The sequence below is a fragment of the Eucalyptus grandis genome, chromosome 5 (genome assembly GCF_016545825.1).
Source record: "Eucalyptus grandis isolate ANBG69807.140 chromosome 5, ASM1654582v1, whole genome shotgun sequence".
Taxonomy (NCBI): domain Eukaryota; kingdom Viridiplantae; phylum Streptophyta; class Magnoliopsida; order Myrtales; family Myrtaceae; genus Eucalyptus; species Eucalyptus grandis.
The window spans coordinates 23,720,952-23,741,534 of record NC_052616.1 but is presented as its reverse complement, the minus strand read 5'-3'; the positions used below and the strand labels follow the sequence as shown (position 1 = coordinate 23,741,534).

At 35.9% G+C, this 20,583-nt stretch overlaps 1 protein-coding gene across 3 annotated transcripts; it reads right to left on the bottom strand.

Annotated features, from left to right (window-relative positions):
• Positions 1 to 11,933: 11,933 nt before the first annotated feature.
• LOC104444587 (ankyrin repeat-containing protein BDA1) lies at positions 11,934 to 19,954 on the bottom strand. 3 transcript variants are annotated; one of them, XM_039312135.1, is made up of 5 exons: positions 19,798 to 19,949; positions 19,548 to 19,650; positions 17,851 to 18,097; positions 14,920 to 15,615; positions 11,934 to 12,780 (listed from the first exon to the last, which is right to left on the bottom strand). In XM_039312135.1, the coding sequence occupies exons 4-5, from the start codon at positions 15,541 to 15,543 to the stop codon at positions 12,031 to 12,033; spliced, it is 1,374 nt and encodes a 457-aa protein (XP_039168069.1). In that variant the 5' UTR covers positions 15,544 to 15,615; positions 17,851 to 18,097; positions 19,548 to 19,650; positions 19,798 to 19,949; the 3' UTR covers positions 11,934 to 12,030. The 3 variants fall into 3 exon arrangements, with proteins under 3 accessions (XP_039168069.1, XP_039168068.1, XP_010056594.2); XM_039312134.1 differs by having other exon boundaries at positions 19,548 to 19,954; XM_010058292.3 differs by lacking the exon at positions 19,548 to 19,650 and having other exon boundaries at positions 19,798 to 19,947.
• Positions 19,955 to 20,583: the final 629 nt, after the last annotated feature.

Below are 20,583 nucleotides of genomic sequence, written 5' to 3'. Positions count from 1 at the left end.
TATTTTGGGGTGGTGGATTGGGGGAGGGGCAAGAACAATGACTTCTAAAATACTGTAACTTTTAAAATCATATTATGATGAATGAGCTTCTCTATTCTAGCTTCAAAGGAACTCATGGCCCAACCCTTTAAAAGCCTAAAAATGTAATTACACTCCCTTAAAATAAAAGAACCAGAGGTACAACGCTTGAAGTTTAGAAATGAGAAGGTGAGAAAGAGATGACAGAAAGAGATGTACGTACATTGGCTGCGACCAGCGAGGGGCTGGATCGTCACGGGATGGGACGGCGACGTCCCTCTCTCTTCAGGCGACGACAGAAGCAACGGGAGGAGTCCTCTGATGAGCTTGCTCCTCCCCATCTTGCTCTCGCAGAAGGCCTATTTATTTGGTGGAGGAGGCCGGCCGACGGAGGCTTCGGCCGCCGGTCCTGGCGCGCCGACCGTCCTCCCGGTTCGAATCGGCGCCCCATCAGTCATTACTTCCGCCTGCTCTGCTCTTTCTTTCCGCAGCAGCTGTCCGTGTTGCACCATGCCCAGACCCCGTCGGGCCCCCATATTTTAAATGTTTCTACACAATTACCTGAAAATAGGGTAAAATAAAGGGAAAATAAAATAAAAATAAATCTTAGTAGAAGCAAATAATATTAATGCTTAGGTAATACGAAAATCATTTTTGTTAGGCCAAATTGATCCCTAATTTTCTATGCAACAAATATCTAAATATTTAATCAAAATTTAAATGTCAACATATATTAATAAATTCTCCTTCATTTTGTTAGTAAGCAAGATATATTTATTTTTATTTTTCTGTAGCGAAATTCACATTACAAAGCCAGGGAGACCACACTTATTAAGGACCTTAATATATATATATAATCCGAAATATTCAAAAGATAAACGTGAACATTACTGGAAAAAAAAGAAGAGAAAAAGATTGTTTGTAAATTGCAATCAACTCCGTTCCCTTTTACCTTGATGTGGAACTTTCAGATTCTTCAATCTTGATAGATCAGGCCACTTTTGCACTTTAGGACACCATTGAATCTCAAATGTCTCCAACGATTCTAGACAATCTAGAACCTCTACCAGCTCATAACAATAATACACATGAATTACCTTAAGCTTCTTCAAGCTAGTTAGATCAAGCAACTTCGCCAATGATAAAAACCCGAGCTTTAATGTTCTCAAATTCTCCAAGCCTTCAAGGCCTTCAATCTCTGTTAGCTCCTCACAAAAACTAATTTCCAAAACTGATAACGCTTTTAGATTGGAAAAACCATTTGTCGCTTTTATTCTATTGCAACTCTTGATATCTAAGTATGACAAATTTGTCGGAAGCCTTGGTAGGCATTGCAAATTGGGGCATTGGATATGGAGTTCCTTCAGCTTAAAAAGGAGAACAAGATCAAAAGATAAGGTGCCAATATCACGACAATACAAGTCCAAGACCTCAAGCATGCGTAATCTTCCAATCCTCAAGAACTTGGATCTACTTCAAGTTTTGTAGGATGCTCGAAACCTACATGCAACTTCAAATTTCTCAAATTTAATAGGTTTGAGAGATCTGACATTCTCTTCATTGAGTATAAATCAATGGTTAGAGTGATCAGACTTTCTGGAAGCTGAGGCATCGTTGGAATTTCACAGTGTGCTAACACCAATTTTCTCAAAATTGGTAGTTTCCCAATATCACTGAGAATCTCTGTCAATTCTTCCCCTACCTCTAGTTGTTCGAGCTTCTCCAACATTCCAATGTTGCCAGGTAGTATTCTTATGGGGCAATTGCATAGCTTTAGCATTTTCAATTTCTTCATATACCCAATTGAATTTGGTAACTCCCTATTACCAGTGTTTGATAGATCTAACTCAATCAGTGAGTTGAAATGGTTATCCACTAATGAGAGCTTCACCGCTGATGCTGAGCAACCAAAGAAACTGAATTTATTCAATGATCTACATTTGGCCAAGCTGAGAATTTTCAGATTCTTTATCCTTCTCCATTCAGGGATCTCTTTTATAGATGTATAGTCAAGAAGAAGTTCCATCAAAGATTCCAGTGCCCCTATCTCGTTTGGTAGCTTTTGAAGACTTCTACAATCCTTCAAGTTTATGAAGACTAAGTTCTTAAGGTGACCAATGGATGAATCAATTTCAACCAAATCCTCACATCCTTCGAGAATCAGTTGCTCTAATTTCTTATGAGGAGAAATCTAGAGTTTCAATAAGATTGCATCTAGACAGATTTAGGACCTTCAAATTCTTTGCCAATTGAAAAGAGAACATATTGCTCTTTAGATTAAATTAAGACAACCTACCACAAAAGGACACGCATTTACTTTATGTGAAAAATTGTACCTTGATGTGGCTCCAGCCATGCCATGTTGCCTCGATTATACTTCTTGAGAAATCAAGGATTACAAGCTTCCTCATGGAAATATGAGACAATTTGATAAGATTAGGGATGTTATTCCATGATAACCATCTCAATTCTGGAAGGATAAATCTCAACTATGGAAGGATAAGTGGGCCTAGGTTATGATAAAATTCTACGTCTTCAAGAAAATTTGACCTCCAAATATTTTTTATACACCATCCGTAGACCATAGTGAGATTGGACCTCCGAACTTAGAGTCCATTCGAAGGAACCTTAGATTGAAAGACTTTCTAAGAATTCTTTCATCAAGGAGTATCTAGATAGTTCAAAAACTCAAAGACATAATGCTTCAATGCTTCCAATTCCTTGAAACCACCTCCACTCTGCCAAAATAAAAACATAAAAGGGAAGTTAGAAAAAACCATGATTTATTGTGTTGGTATCATTCAAGGGAAAACAATTAAATCTTCTCCTAACATTGAAAACGATTGATAAACCACATTGGTAAGTGCTATGGAATAATAAATCTACGCTGTAGGATCAAAAACCAAACAGAATATGTTGATGACCAATCTTCTTTTAAAGGAATGAAGCTGTGTGATTTACCTGCATTTTCTCTAAAACATCCAATGCTTGGTCATGAGTCCACACCCATTGCTGGTTCTCTAGTTTCATACCACTTCCTTCTTCTATAAAAGTTCTTCCAATATCTCTTAACCAATCATGCATCCACAGTTGGTTATCGTCTCTGATCTTTATCAAAGATCTTTGCTGGAGGATTCCAAGAGATTGATGAGGAAGAAACTTACAACTTTCCCACAAGTGAATCACAATTCTTTTACCATACCCAATGGAAAAACAAGCAACATCAAGAAATATTTTTCTTTGGTTTTCATTTAAGACCTCAATGTTGATCATTAACTTCTTTCTAACATTCTCTTGAGGAGATTCTTCTAGCTCCTTTAATGTGGCATCCCACTCCTCTTCGCTTTTTCCAGATAAAAGATAACCTATTACCTCAAGAGCTAAAGGAAGACCGTTACACATATCTACTACCCTTTCAGAGTGAGATATGTATTGCCCTAAGGGATAATCTCTTCTAAATGCATGTTTGCTAAAAAGTGTAAGAGAATGATCAAAATCCATGCTAGTAAGTTCGTAAGTCTCATCAACATTGAGAATTCCTCGATCTTTAGTTGTAATGACAATCTTGCTTCCCTTGCCAAACCACTCATGCTTCTGCATGAGCGCATCAAGTTGACTTGCATCATCAGCATCATCAGGTAGAAGAAGCACTTTCTTAGAACGTAACATTTCTTTTTATCTCATTTTTCCCTTCCATGACATTGTTGATAATATACCATTTCTTTTTAAGGATGTCTGATAAGAGCTAATTCTGCAAGCGTGTAATCTCTGTTTTTCAAATGTCACAAATGAAGCAATAATTAACAAAATCATTAGAAAGTTGATTGTACACTATTTTGGCAAGAGTTGTCTTTCCCACGCCACCCATACCATGGAATCCAGCAATCTTTGTTTCACAGCTGTGTGCACCTATCATCCTCATGATTTCATCCACTTGATTGTCTACTTCGACAAAGCAATCAGATACTTCCAAGTAAGTAGTTTTCAACTCAGTCAAAACATCATTGATAACTTCTTTGACAAATTCACCTTTGCCTCTGATAGTATTGGAGGAAACATCGTCAAGACATGAGGTTTAGCTGAGCAAAATAATGCATCTGGAACAAATAGTTTGTATTCTATATAATTAAATACCTGTTTAGCATGCTCTGGAGATCCCATCCCTTTAGTTCTCCAACCTCTATAAGAGCAGCCTTCTAGGTGTTGATAGTCTCATCATCGAATCGCTCCTTGTTTAAATGAGAAATAATGGTGTTGCCGTAGTGCTCATTCTGGTATTTGACCTTGGATGGCATGACATTATAGAAAATGGGCATGATCTTTTGTCCCCTGTGTTCTTGCTCTCCACCATCTTGACCAACTCCCTAAGGCACCATGGACTATCAGCATATCCTTTAGAAAAGATTGGTATTGAGATCTTTGAGTGTTGAATAGCTTGGAGAAGCTGGCCATCGATCTCTTCCCTGGTACGAAGCTCTTCATCGTCCCTATATGCCTGAATTCCAGCATCAATCATGCTGACATAAAGGTAATCAACAAGTCCAAATGAGTATCTAGTCCTCTAAAGCTCAAAAATACTTCGTAATCATATCCTAATTATTTCTCCATTTCCTGATTATCAGAAGATGTGTTCCACATATTTATTTGTTCTTGTACACTCTAGCCTTATAAGGTTTCACTTATTACAAAAGACAAAATAGTGGCAATTGCTGTCAGCGAAGTTCAACCACAAAGGTTGGTGCAAATTCTCAGTGCAACAATGATTTGAGATGCTGCCCGAAAATAATGACCACGTGTAGGTTGATGAGGCTAGCTTCTACTAGAATTAAATATGGAGATAAGTTTGAAGCCATTGTAACAACATATTGTGAGGCTAATTTCATCAAAAACTTGTTGCTAAAATAAAATAAATAAAGCACCTATCAAGGAAATAGTATTTTGGGTCTTTTGCTCAAGTCAAGAAATTTTTCCATGTCCAGCCAAGCCCACCTTCAATAATGCAGCATCTCCATGTTGAACTAACAATGATGCTAGTAATTAATTCATAAACAACACTTACTGATAGAAATTACTAGAAAATGAATAATTTACTTAATGCAATCACTACCTAATGGTTAAACAAAATCTTCTGTTGCTGCCAAAATGCGGAAAGTAAATATAACAAATTTCAAACAGACAGAAAGTAGATTATCTCCTTCGTGCATAGAATAGATAACTAATATTTTTTACCTCACGGGAAAAATATGTTAAATCGTCTAACGATACAGCTAGTTTCATCCAGCTTCTAATTAAAAAGTACCAATAAACATCAAAGAAATGTAAAATGAGGAGCAACTTGAATCGCCCGACTTATTTTAAGAAAACTAAACATGTAGAGGAGGAGGTGGAGTTCTCACTTCCACTCATCCACTTCAAAACAGAACATTGACTATAGAATGCACTTAGAGCTTACGGGGGTTTCTGGTAGGGAATGAAGCGAGGGAGCTGAGCGATCGTCGTCCTCCTACACGCGGAAGCAAGAGAAGAAGCAACCCATCCCCTATGGAAATCGATCGTGGAGAATTCAGAAAGCTTCGAGGACTACGCCAAATCTACTCGGAAACCTTAACCTCAAATTGTTTTAGCAGGTACAAGGAAAAATCTTTTGTCTTTTCCCCCTTCACGAAGTGCCTTGAGTTGTAGTTGAAGCAGGGCTCACCTGGACATAGAAAAATGTCTTGGTTTTAGCAAAAGATCCATAATGCTATTCCCTCGAATAGGTGCTATCTTTTTATCTTATATGATTCAAGTGACTCGCTAATGGAAATTAGCCTATTCACAAACACATTCTCTTTGATGGCCACTTTTTAGACTATGTAGTAGGGAAAGTTAGATCCGTCTAAAATCTATTGGAAGGAAATTGAAAAGAATGCTCAAGTATAAGTCGCAGTTCATGAATTGCTTTTTCTGCGTTTTTGCCTTGATAGATTCATGTGGAAATTTTCGGGGGATATAATGAGGGTCAATCGCATCCTTGTAGAGTTCTCAATTCCCATTTAATGATTAGGTCAATTGTCTTTCGCATAGAGATGCTTGTCTCACGTGTAAAAGTACTCTGTCGCGGCTATTCTACGGTTATGGGCTTGTTGTTCCAGCGTTCCCAACTCAAGAAGTCTAGAGAAGGCAAACATAATTCGAAGAAGGATTCCACTTCTTCAATCTATCTTGAGTTGGCAGCACACTCAAAATACTAAACTGTGTTTTCATACGTTTGAAGTAAACCGGACCAGCTTAATCCTGGGCACTTTGGCAGGTGAAGATAGAACTTTACCCCCACATATAAATAGTAAATTTTCCGGTAGGAGAAGGTATCCAAACAATACTATGATACTGCTCAAAATATTGTTGCATTCCTCATGAAGCAGATCGAATAAGAAGTAGGTCCTCATACCTAGCAGTAGGCCAATTACATCACATACTTTTGCGGTACTAAGGACTACCCGGATAAAATCTATTATGAATATATTACATAATTCACAACTTCAAAAAAAAAAAAAAAATATATATATATATATATATATATAAATATATATAATAGATAGATAGCATGTTCTCCTCATTAGATGTGGCAGATAGCTCATAAGAGCTATAACATCATTTTAAGTCCAGTGAATTATTTTCAGAACAGAACAAGTTCGTCTGAAGCAGAGGATTCAAAAATGTTTAACAAAGTGTGACAATGGTCTGACCATGACCATTCATGCCCTATTTCTTCCGAGAAATGAGGTGAAAATCATTCAAGTCGCTAGCAATTTAGGCCATGTTTAACCTTCAAGGGTCCAACTATTTCTATTCTTTTGTTTCTTGGAATGAAAAAAGAACAGAAATCCGTTTGGTAAAATTTTTTGTTCTCAAGAACAAAAATCTATTTTTTTGTTCTCAAAAATAGATTTGGAACATAATTAAGAAATAGAAAAAGTTACTTATTGTTCTTGAGAATAATTCTTAGAATCAATTCCTGTTTTTTTCTTGGGATAAGTATAATAGAAGTCTTAAAACTTGTTACGAAAATGCAATTTAGTCCTAAAACTTGCAAAAAGTGCAATTAAGTCCTAAAATTTGTCAAATTGTTTCAATCGAGTCCTAAAGTTAGCACCGTCAACTTTTTTAACGGAAAATGCTGATGTGGCATTTAAAATTAATTTTTATTTTCCATGTGGCTTTTTAAAAAAATTATTTAAAATAAATTTAAAAACTAAAAAGAAAAGTTAAAATTTATTTAAAAAACAAAACAATACAAAAAAAAAAAAAAAAAGGCCAACACGTCCTTCACTATTGCCCATCGCCGGAGGGGCTGGCGACCGTTAGCGAGCCCTCCGGTGATGGGCGGCGGCGGTGGGGGAGGAGCTGCCATTTTGTCTCTTTTTTTTTTTTTAAACAAATAAAATTTAGCTTTTCTTTTTAGTTTTTAAATTTATTTTTTTAAAAAATTGAATACAAAATAATTAAAAAAAGCCACATGGAAAATAAAAATTCATTTAAAATGCCACGTCGGTGCCACGTCAGCATTTTCCATTAAAAATGTTGACGGTGTTAACTTTAGGACCCGATTGAAACAATTTGATAAGTTTTATGACTTGATTGCACTTTTTACAAGTTTTAGGACTCGATTGTATTTTCATGACAAGTTTTAAGGACTTCTACTGCACTTATCCCTTTTTCTTTTCTTAACTTTTCTTCTCTTTTCTCTTTTCTCTTTTTCTCCTTCCCTTTCTTCTTCTTCCTTTTGGTTGGTTGCCAGCCCCAGCGACGCTGAGCCACGGCGAGGCTTTGTCTCACCAGCCAACGCTAGGCTCGGCTAGCCAGTGCGAGGCCAACCTCGCATGGCCTTGCCCAAATCTAGCGAGGTTGAGGCTCGCCTTGGCAATGCGAGGCTCCAGTGACCGGCTATAAAGAAGGAGGAAGAATAAGAGAAAAAGAAAAAGAAAAAAGAGAAAAAAAGAAAAATATAATAAAAGTATTAAAAATTAAAAGAAATAAAAAAATTTAAGAATCTTACCAAACGCATTTCTATCCTAAGAATAGAAATTTTGAATAATTACTAAGTGCATTCTTTTGCTCAGAAATTGTTCCCGAGAATAGAAAAAATCATTTCTAATCAAAAATTATTTCTAGAAACAGAATCGTTATCAAATGCGCTCTTACTCAACATTTGATAAAAAAAAAAAAGGAAAAGATCAGTGTAAGCACAAAAGAATTGTATCCCAATGAGAAAGCAGAAATGTCCCAAGTCTTATATAAATAATATTCATACTACATATACAGCAAGGAAGAGAAACCTAATTTGGAAAAGAAAGGGATGATCACTCTAAAATCATCATAAATACATGTAAAAATGTTCATCATAATTATACTGCGCAATTTTATTTATTTATTTATTTATTATTATTTATTTTTTTGGGAGGGGGAGAGGAAAATGAGCAAAGGAGCGCACTGCAGACTTGTTCTCACCTCTCTCAACGCAAAGAGTACGAACTCCCAATACCAAGTAGTAAAAGTAGCATGACTTTAGTCAACACTTTAAAGGACTAAATCTTAAGCAGCAAATCAGCTCATTGCAACATTCAAGAACCACAGTTTTGAGTAGGCCAAGATGATTAACCAGAAAATGACATATTTAGTAGGAGAGAGAGATGATATCGTACCTGATTTGCTGCCTTTTTTTATGCCTTTGCTTGAATTGATTTTTCTTTTGTAAAAGAAAACCGAAAAATAATAAATATATTTTAGTTGGATTAGGTTCACATTAGAATATTACTTGTTTTGGGATTGTTTGCTTGTTTAGATTAGGAAATTTATTTATTTCGAACTTTTGAAATTAAAATACCAAAAATATTAATTTAGGATGTAAGATTTTCTTTTCATTAATTTAAAATGCATGTTTAATTGTTGGGCAAGTTTAATTTAGAATTTTATAAAAAAAGAAAAGAAAACATAAGAAATATCATGTGTGTGACACATATATTAGGTCACTCCTTGCACGTCATTTAGTCATTGCACGTTTAAGATCATTTGAATGTGTGACATATTAGGATAGTTGCATTTAATATTTTCTTGTCATTAGGTCATGTCAAATAATTAATAACGTGTGGCATATAGTTTGCATATTAAGTTACATGTTACATGTCATTTTAGTTAGGTATTTTGGTGTTGCTTTGCATTCCACATAAACTAAGCTTCATTAAATAAGAGAAAATCCTAAAAAAGATCGAGTAACTGTGTGTTAATTAGAAATCACATCTAGGATTGTTGATGTGAATTTTAAGTTAACATTGTGGATGATTTCGTTACTAAGAGGTAAGTCTTGAAATTTATTTATTATTTTATTTAGTGTTAAATTGATGGATTGTGTGCCCGTATAGTTAGCTCATATGTTAGGAATAATGAAATGGATTTAAGCTACCTAATAAACATTTTTTCATGAAAAGAAAGATACCAAAAAGGCATGAGAGAAATCTAGTGTAACCAAGTCACCGTACCCAAATTCTCTGGTTCGTAGGAGTAAAACAATTCTCTCATTATTTTATTTAGGTGTCTAATTGAGCTACCATAAATTGATTAGTGGCGACTCCTAAATAAAATTTATTTGCATGCTAAAAAACTTGAACTTAAGTCGTGAATTAGTATGGGCTTAGGAGAGCTCGATAATTACGGGTGTGCAACGGAAACCACTCGAACTGGGACCAGACCGAACCAAACCGGACTAGTCGGTTTTAGGTGGTTCCCACAGTTGGCGGTCCAATTCCCGGTTCCTAATCTTGGAACCGGCGGTCGGTTGGTCCAGTTCCCGGTTCCAAGGGGGAATTGGACCGACTGAACCGACCGGATCAGACCAATTTTTTTTATTATATAATTTATATACATATAATATATAAACACATATAATATATGAATATTATATATAAAACTTATAGCAATCGGAATTACAATTGAGGTAACAACCTCTTATGTGGCCAAGAGACCACCAAAGCTCTTGCTGTTACTTCAAGCCTTAAAGAGTTGCACATCGACTAAACATTCAAAGCATAGAAGAGAGATTGTCTATAAAACCTAAGCCAAGCACAATTTTTAATCACATTGTTCATGGCTTTTATGCTTAAAATTAAGTGTGAAATACATAAACTGTGATTAAAATTCACGCAAGTGAAGTTTGAATATTTTGCACGTGAAAACATGTGTGAATAGTTTTATTAGATTGCTTGGGAACCGGGAACTGAATTGGATTGATCGGTTCGAGGCATGGTCATTCTTTAGTGAAAAAAGAAAGTGCCGATTCTGTTGGACCGGACCGAACCGGACCGGAACCGATGGTTCGATCCAGTTCCTGGTCCTAGGACCAAACGGTCTGGTCCACGATTCCCAATTTTGAAAACTAGTTCTCCCGGTCCGATTCTCAGTTCCACCTTGGAACCGGACTGAATTGGGAACCGATTACCCCTATTAGTAATCCATAATCCAAATCCTAGGTGGTACACCCGAAGTTAAGTTGTGACAAGTACATTTTATTTTGTGTGAGGAAAGGAATTATGTAATGAGAATCTATGTTATTTACTTGTAAGGCAATGAGTGCATTCCTTTAGATTTTTCTCCTTCAAAGGTAGGAGATTCTTTCTAGCAAGAGTTTCAAGCCTTTTCTTCCTAAGATGATCTAGTCTCATATGCCATAAATTAATTGAGGAATCCTCCACTACATTTACCTCTTCTTTAATCAAGTTAGCTTGTATGGTATAGAGAAAGCCTGTCTTCTTACCATTTGCCACTATCATGGAACATTTAGCCAATTTCCATTTGCCATTAAAAAATGAATTGCAATAACCATCATCATCTAAGGCATCCATGGAGATCAAAATGAAATCAAATATCTGGAACGTGTCTCACATTTTTCAAAAGCAAATTACATCCAATATTGATTTTCAAAAAAACATCTCACATGCCAATAACCTTAGAAATACCACTATTTCCCATCCTAATACAACCAAAATCACCATCATGATAAGAAGCAAAGTAGTCACACCGTGAGGCGACATGAAAAGAAGCGGCGGAATCAACGACTCACGTAGAGTCTTGGCATGTAAGGTTCACATATCTATTGTCACATACGAACACAATATCGCCATCAAATTCAACCACCATCGTAGATTGTTTCTCTTCTTTCTTTCAATCTCCATTTCTATTATGGGATTTATCTCTCTTTGCCAACTAACACTCTTTTGCATAATGTTCCATCTTACCGCAATTGTAACACTTCATACTTCTCCTCAGTTTTGGTTTCGATGTTCCTCTTGACTTACCCTGGTTATCATTTCTCTAAAACCTTTTTAATGATGCGGGTTTGCCTTAAGTTCAGATTTACCTCTTTTGTTCGATGAATTCAGGATAGTGAATTTGATTTTCCTTCTAAACTTAAGTTGGTTTAGGATATGTACTTGGTATATAATATCTGAGTTTATCGTTTCTATTATTTTTAACTTTGATATATTTTATTTTTTATTGAAAGATATCATAGGATCGTTGATTTTTAAGGTTTGGCTAGCCTTTTGTTATATCCTTGATATTTCTTTTTTTGTTACTTTATCGAATTGTAATTTCTAGAAAAAAGTTACTTCCGTGTTTATTTGTTGCTTTCTTTTATCACATCACTCATTTACCTTTTTTTCAGAAATTAAAAAAATTGAGAAATTTTTTCAATGTGTGCTTTGTGCATTATCGTTGGAGCGTTTGGTACTTACTAATTGCGACTCAATATTTTTCGCTTTCGATGCGTCATTTAATGAAGTTGAATTAGGAAAAGGGCTATTCAAAATATTGAATCTTAAGCAAGATTAAAGGTCATAGGGACTAAGTAATTAACAGATGAGTACATTAAATGCAACTGATAAGAAGAATCCAGTCCTTGCAAACCTCAAGACTAGAAAACATAGATTATATTGCACACGCGAGAAGAATACTTAAAAGTAAATAATACTTTGCGAACTATTTCTGATCCTTGCCGACGCGTCTCGCTAGGGCATCAGTTCCGCGTAGGAATCGGCTGTACGTGAACCATCCTATAACGGGGGTCGCCAACACGGCAAGCAACAAGCTAAAAAAAATTGCCGTTGTGTAATATCCTGCGTGCACATCGGTTCTTGGGAATGCGGTTATAAGGCTAAAAATGTAGGCAACACAGAAACAAATCGTTAACGTGTAAACCGGGATGCTGCGAGGCAATACGGGAGCAGAGGCGTAACAGATTACAACGATGGACATCATGAAAACCGAACTGTTGAGGCCCGTGAACAGGTATAGATTCGAGCCATTCAGGATAATTTCTCCGGCTTTATGTGGCTTTTCAACCGCAATGCCGCTGGAATTGGCAGCAACGACAGTGGAATTAGCTGGAGTATTTGAAGAGTTATCCTGCCAGTATCCTCCCGGAGGACTGAGTGCAGCTTGGTAAGTCGCGGTTGCAATTAAGGTAGCCACTATAAGGATCAAGCTGCGAATGGATTCATCTTGAAAGTCAGATTGAAATATGAACATCTCGGGGAAAGTTACTTCCCTGCTTAAAAACCGCGGTAAAGAGATGTTGTGAGTAAAAAGTCTTGCTAGACATCTTTCCCAGCATAACCTCATTGTAAGATATACATCGTCACAAGGATTACTTTGGAAGATTTCCAGAGCCGTCTCATTCTGGAGGTTCTTCGTGTTTACTCTGATATACCCAATCAACGGCTTGATGATCTGGAAGAAATGCAAAGGGAACAAAATGAAGTACGTATCCCTCCAATTTCAATCACTGCTTAGTGACCTCATGCCATGTAACTTTGAGGGACGATAGCGATGCAACAACCAATGTACTATGGGAAAAATAATTTATTTATCAAATGCAATCATTTCAACTCATGTAATGAAGTCTCAAATGTTTTCAAAAATAGAGATTTGGTCATCTCACCCGAAATTATTACACGATACCTAGGAATTACCCATGTTAGTTGTAACATAGGTGAATTCAGCAAAGTGCTACCCCAAATGACTATGATTTTTCATTAAAGTTTAGAACTTAATGAAGCCAATTGAAGGGTTTAGAATTTAATTACATTTTGTACATAAGTTCTTTTGCTATTAAAAGAAAGACTACCTTAGATAGGTGTATTTATATTCTTTAAACATAAGATTCAACTGATCGATGAGTAATTTTCCCATCCACAAAGTGATTATTTTAATGGTTGTGTCGGATTGTCCTTGTTAACTTTCATACCACTAGCTTTATCTTGTAAATATATTCGGATGGACAAGTTCAAAAGGAGGAAAGAGATTTTGCTAATTATTAGGAAAAACAAAATTTTAGAAAAGGATGAATTAAGTTACTTTCGGGCAAGGTAGGAGCGTATTATGATGGAAAGAGTTGAAAGAAAGTATTCATCCAAAATCATTCAAAACTGAGTTTTATAGGGTTCGAAGGAAACAATCTTAATAATACCTTTCCACTAAAAAATCTGTAGGTCTAATTCCAAAAAAAAAAAAAAAAGCACCAACTTTAGGTTGAGGGACAAATTTGGCCTAAATAGTAATATATATTAGTGATCACAAATGATTTAAAAATGTGTTATTTTTAAATCAGTTGTAAACAAGGTGATCCCCATTTCACCCCTTTGTTTTCCTTCCATTCTCCCTATATCCTCCAACCATAGCATTGCTAAGGACAGTTAAAATAAACTCAAATTAGAAGCATCCCTAGCTTAAAACAGTATCCCCACTAGCAATTTTTGAAATGAAACTGTGGACTTGTTTTGATAAAACTGAAAAATAAGCGACTAGACCAATATTCTTAAGTGCAGAAAATTAAAATAAAAAATTATTTGATAATAATTGGAAATACTTCACCGAATATGATTATCATATATTATCAGAACTACTTCAATTGGAATCCCACACTTCCCGAACTTCATTTGTGTACTATTTTAGTATTGAACTTTGTTCACTTTTATCATTTCTTGCTTGAAAAACGGCTCTAGTACTCGCGCAGGTCATTACTTGCAAATTGTACGATCACTCCTGATATATTTGAACCAAACCCTGTTCTTTATAGATGAAATTTATCTTTAGGCGGATGATTTATTCACTCGTTCCATCTCTCTTACGTAACAAACATATGAGAGTCAAAGAAGTAGATAAATCAATATAATGATTGTGAATGGACTCGATGAAGAGTTAACGGAATGAGAGAGAGAGATCAAATCAACAAATTGTTAACTTTTTTATATAATGCTTCGACAGTTAATAACTTTTGTTCTTAATAAATATTACACTATGATAATGCACTTAACATATGGGTTTTTCACTTAGTTAATTGGTATAAGATTTAGATTGAAATCTTTGATAAATTTATTTTTTTATATAGAGATATCTGAAGTTGAAAAATACGGTGATAATATATATTAGAGATCATAACTAATTTAAAAATGTGTTAGATTTTTGCTCGTGGAAGCTTCAATAAGATCTAACTATCACAATATTAATCCAGAATATGTCATATCCCTCGATCAATCATTTTCTTTTCAGTCGTTTCCTTGTGTTTCGGTGGATCACTCCAAGCAAGCAAATTTATGGACACTTCTACAGTTTACAACACCATACTGTATGATATACTGTCGCCCGATAGACATTTATCGACAAATGTTAACCATTAAATGATAATACTATATCATATACTGTTGCCCAAAATGTTGTTCAAATCTTATCTCTCTATATGTTACTAAATCCATGTACTTTCAACCCTTGGTGTTTCATTATCATAACATTTGGTCTTGGATTAGATAATGTCAAATTCAAGAATCAAACAATAAAAGCAAGAACAACCGCAAAATTGATGGACCATACCTCAAGTTGCTTTTTAGACATAGCAATATGTAAGACGGTGTTACCATCTTTGTCTTTCCAATCCAAGATGTCTATTAGATGTTGTTGCTTGAGCCATCCAAACAAAACCTTGAATGCTTTGAGGTTGTGGTTGTTGACGGCAACATGAACTGCAGTCTCACATCGGTTTGTCAAGTCTTTGATGGATAATTTGCAAGCGCAAAGGAATTCGGCTAGGAGCTCCAGCTCAATGTCTCCTTCTTTCTTGGCAACGTAATGCAAAGGGGTGATCCCACCTCGTCCTTGGACTCGGATCAACTCAGGATCACGGGTCATCAGAGCCCTCACAATTTGGTATTGTTGACATTGCAAAGCCAAGTGCATGGGACTATAACCCTCCGGATTCAGCTTCCGAGCAAATGAAGGCCTCAATATAACGATCTCCATGGCCACCTCGAATTTTCCGGCAGCTACAGCAGTGTGTAGTGGAGTATGTGGGAAAGGGTGCTTCGATACGCGATCTAAGAGCTCTTGCTCCTCCACAATTAAGTTATGTAGCAAATCAACATTGTCCTGTTCGATTGCTTGTTGAAGCCGATCCTCCCTAGCCTTTTGTTCTTCTTCTTTGGCCAGACTCTCGCTCATTGTGTTACTAGGGAAATGTAGGAGAAGAGGGGCTTTGCTCGTCGAAAAGGGATTGGAGTAGGAGTAGCGAACCTGCCCATAAATAGAGCCAGAGTCAATGAAAATTTAATTAGGGCAGTCATTGTTTTGATTGATCAACGAAAATTTAATTAGGCGAGTCGTTGTTTATGTTTAAGATCTATCCCATTGTTGGTTGGGCGGTCTTTGTTGCCCATTACTTGAAGTAGTGGTGAGTAGTAGCTGAGGCTGTCTTGATAAATCACAACTACACCAACCCTGGTACGCAGTCACGATGACTACTTAAACCGTGTGGAGTAAAAACAAATTGTAATGTTTGAATCCCACTAACAGAAAACTCGGCATCTGATTGGACCTTTTCAAAATTTCGAGTCCTCAAGTGGCCAAAACAAAACCTTTCAGTTCTTCAATTGACCAACTGCTCAAACCTCAAGTCCTGTTTCTACACTCATCTCTATTACTTGTTCCTCTTATTGTAATTGGCTATCAAGTTTTCTATAATCATAAATCAGACAACTGCTATACATTATGATGAGTGAACAAGAGAGCTAATGAAAAGGAGAAGTAGGAGGAGATGATGGAGTTTCCTTAGAGCAGCTTTTATATTAGGATACGTTCACCAGCCCACCCTTCAAGTGGAATATATTCAATATAGACCTGTGCCGGCAATTCATTAGAAAACTACATATTCCTTACTCCTTGCAGTCTCCAATGCTCCTTTCAAGAATGAATCAACATAGTTCACAGGTATAATAATTATATTCTCGGCTTCTAATGTGAATGAAAGGCGCTGACATAACCATTCAGCCGGTAGACATCTTTTAACAGTTTTGCAGTCGTGATTTATGTTTCTTGTGTTGTTGCTTAAGCAGATCTATGCGGAAATTTCTTGGGAGATAATGAGTGTCAATCTTATCTATGTAGAGCTCTCCATTTCGGGTTAACGTTTATCGTAAATTCACAGTCAATTGTTTATGCCACAATATTATGTCGCTAATGCGTGTCAAAATCATGTGTGTGTATATATATATTCTCTTTCTTTCTTTCTTTTTTTCATTTTGTACCCAAGCACAATGCAAAGAAGTTCTTCTTTGCTCTAGTTCTTCCCTCAGTTTTTCCTTCAAATCCCAGAAGGAAATCAAAGTGTCTCCTCTCTTTCGCTCCTACTTTTTTCTTAAAAAAATCAAAAGGCAACGAAAGTATTATATAGTGACATTTTGTTGGCATGGTAAGATTTTCTTTTGTTATGGTAAAAGACATGGTAAGTTATCCCCATAAATGCCACCAAAACGTATCTTCTTGCAAGTCTTGGCCTAAATCATAAAACGGTAGTTTTATAAATCTAAGTTTGAGGGGAAAATTTTCGCATCTAAAGTTTTTGGATCTGAATTGATCTACTGTACTCACTTATCCTATACAGGATATAGACATCCTCCTACAATATCTAAATTAATTTGATAAAGTTGAAATTTCATGCACTTTTCAAGAAAATTAAGATTCCATGACATTTTAAAACAAAAAAAGAAAATGAAATAACGTTGAAAGTTCATGACATTTTTAATAATAAGTGGAAAGGCTAAAGAGATTTGGAAGGTTTACTTTTCCAAAAATGACTTTTTAAAAGAAAATGAGAATTTTCTAGATTTCCAATATACATTCATAAATTTATTCGCTGGTTAGATATTAAATTATGATTTGATCATATCACTTAATATATAAATTTTAGTGTACTTATTTTCATTACTCGTAAATAATCATGACATTATTTTGTCAAACGTCAAATAATGGAGCACATGCTTACAGAGTGAAAGTTTACATGTTTTTTTAACATAATTGTAAAAAAAAATCCAAATATTGCTAGCAATCATATAAATAGCTTCATTGATTAGAATCGCTTACATAAAACGGTCAAAGCAGGCGATTATTTATAAAATGGTGGCTAAAGGATCATTTATCAAGCAAAGTATGAAAATAATAAACCCCACTGGCTTGATTTTTTTTTTTTTACTTTAACTCTCAAATCACAAACAGAAAGTAGACTATCTCCTTCGTGCATAGAATAGATAACCAATATTTTGACTCACAGGAAAAATATGTTAAATCGTCTGACGATACAGCTAGTTTCATCCAGCTTCTAATTAAAAAGTACCAATAAACATCAAAGAAATGTAAAATGAGGAGCAACTTGAATCGCCCGACTTATTTTGAGAAAACTAAACATGTAGAGGAGGAGGTGGAGTCCTCCACTTCAAAACAGAACATTGACTATAGAATGCACTTAGAGCTTACGGGGGTTTCTGGTAGGGAATGGAGCGAGGGAGCTGAGCGATCGTCGTCCTCCTACACGCGGAAGCAAGAGAAGAAGCAACGCATCCCCTATGGAAATCGATCGTGGAGAATCCAGAAAGCTTCGAGGACCACACCAAATCTGCTCGGAAACCTTAACCTCAAATTGTTTTAGCAGGTTTAAGGAAAAATCTTTTGTCACTTTCCCCCTTCACGAAGTGCCTCGTGTTGTAGTTGAGGCGGGGCTCACCTGGACATAGGAAAATGTCTTGATTTGAGCAAAAGGCCGATAATACTATTCCCTCGAATAGGTACTATGTTTTTCCATCCTATATGATTCAAGTGACTCACTAATGGAAATTAGCCTGTTCACAAACAGATTCTCTTTGATGGCCAATTTTTAGACCCTGTAGTAGCGAAAGTTAGATCTGTCTAAAATCTACGGGAAGGAAATTGAAGAGAATGCTAAAGTATAAGTTGCGGTTCACAAATAACATTTTCTGTGTTTTTCCTTTGGCAGATCCATGTGGAAATTTTCATGGGATATAATGAGGGTCAATCAAATCTATGTCTCAATTCCCGGTTAATGATTAGGTCAATTGTCTTTCGCATAGAGATGCTTATCTCACATGCAAAAATACTCTCTTGCGGCTATTCTACAGTTATAGGCTTGCTGTTCTAGCGTTCCCAACTCGTGTGGCCTTACAAATTACAATCTTGAGTCAGCCTTCACTCACATTAACACAAGAAGTCTAGAGAAGGCAAACATCATTCAAAGAAGGATTCCACTTCTTCAATCTGTCTTGAGTTGGCAGCATATTCAAAATAATAAACTGTAGTTTCAAATGTTTGAAGTGAACCAGACCGGCTTATGCCTAGGCACTTTAACAGGTGATGATCGAACTTTACCCCAGCATATCAACAGTAAATTTTCCGGTATGAGGAAGGTATCCAAACAATACTATGATACTGCTCAACATTTGGCTTCATTCCACATGATGCATTTTGAATAAGTAGGTCCTCATACCTAGCAGAAGGCCAATTACATGACATACTTTTGCAGTACAGTAGACTATCCGGATATAATCTGTTACGAATACATTAGGTAATTAACAACTTTATAAAAAAAAAAATCAATATATAGCATGTTCTTCTCATCAGATGGGGGGCTTATAGCTATAAAATCATTTTAAGTCCAGTGAAATATTTTCAAAACAGAACATGTTCATCTGAAGTGGAGGATTCAAAAGTGTTTCACAAAGGATGAAAATGGTCTGACCATGACCATTCATTGCCTACTTCTTCCAAGAAATAAGGTGAAAATCACTCCAGTCACTAGCAATATATTCAACTTTGGATAAAAAAAAACGGGAACAGATCAACGTAAGCACAAAATCTTGTATCCAGATGAGGGAGCAGGAATGTAACCAGTCCGATATAAATAATATTCATATTACGCATCCAGTAAAGAAGAGAAAAAGAAGAGAAAACCAATCTGAAATGGAAAGGAAGGGTCATTCTGAAATCATCAAGTATACAAGTAAAAATGTTCATCATGATTATCCAGTGCAAATTAAGGGATAAAGGACAAGAAAAATGAGCAAAGGAGCAAAGAAGCTCATTGCAGACTCGTTCTCACCTCTCTCAACCCAAAGAAAACGAACTCCTAAATACCAACTTAGTAATATAAGTAGTATGACCTTAGTCAACAATCTGAAGGACTAAATCCTCGGTAGCAAAGGAGCTCAGGGGTTGCGGACCAACCATAGAATCCCATCGCAGCATTTGAGAACCACGGGTCAACTATGACAAGACAGGTTAGCCAGAGAATGACATATCTAGTTGAAAAGAGAGTACGAACACAACATGGATGCAGATTAGGCTAATTAGAGCTGTGTGAAATCGGAGGAATCAGATGTATAGAAGATACGAAAAAGAACGATCATTCACCTTAGCGAATCCAAGAAGAAATCGGCTAAGGAGCTTCGACTTAGTCTACTCAACGTGGTTCGTGAAGCTGCAGACACACGAAGATCGTTCCTTTGCCGCTATGATGAGTGAACAAGAGAGCTAAGGAGAAGGATAAGGAGATGACAGGGTTTCGGAAATTGTCAATCTAAGTCGATGCTCTATTTGTCTTTTTCCCTTTTTCACATGTGAAGATACCGTCTGTCTCTGTCTATCTCTCTCATCAATTATTCGTTTCTCATGGGGGTGTGCACTCACGAGAAGAGAGAGAAGGGGAAAAGGAAATGCATGCTCGGGACTTTTATTACAAGGAAAATCACAAATAATTTCAGAATTTTGATTCAAAATCTTTGAACTTTTAATATATATTTAATGTAGTTCCTAAATTAATGAAATAACTACTTTGAATATCCCACATTGAGCATATACCAAAAATATATGGATCACATTGAACAAATTAAAAATATTTTTAATATTTTCATACAATTTACGTTATCTGTTACGCAATAACTTTAAATAATGAAAAAAATAATGATGAATGCTTAGTTTTAAATAATCACTTATAAAAAATCCACAAAAAAAAAAAAAACTGCAATAACCAATTAAAATCGGCTATTATTTCAAGCTTTAGTGTTTAAATCTTTTTTCCCCTAAAAGAAAATCGTAATATGATTATCATTTAATTCTATGATGTTAGCAAGCATAGTTGGATAATAAGAAATGGGGACAAATTCAAATATTAGCAAATGGAATCAGTGAAAGACAAGA

What these genes read in the sequence shown, in the direction of transcription:
- LOC104444587 (XM_039312134.1), bottom strand. Translation starts at nt 15,543, where the DNA reads ATGAGCGAGAGTCTGGCCAAAGAAGAAGAACAAAAGGCTAGGGAGGAT. An exon ending in TGTCTAAAAAGCAACTTGAG is followed by an intron (nt 12,781 to 14,919) that starts GTATGGTCCATC and finishes CATTTCTTCCAG; the next exon opens with ATCATCAAGCCGTTGATTGG.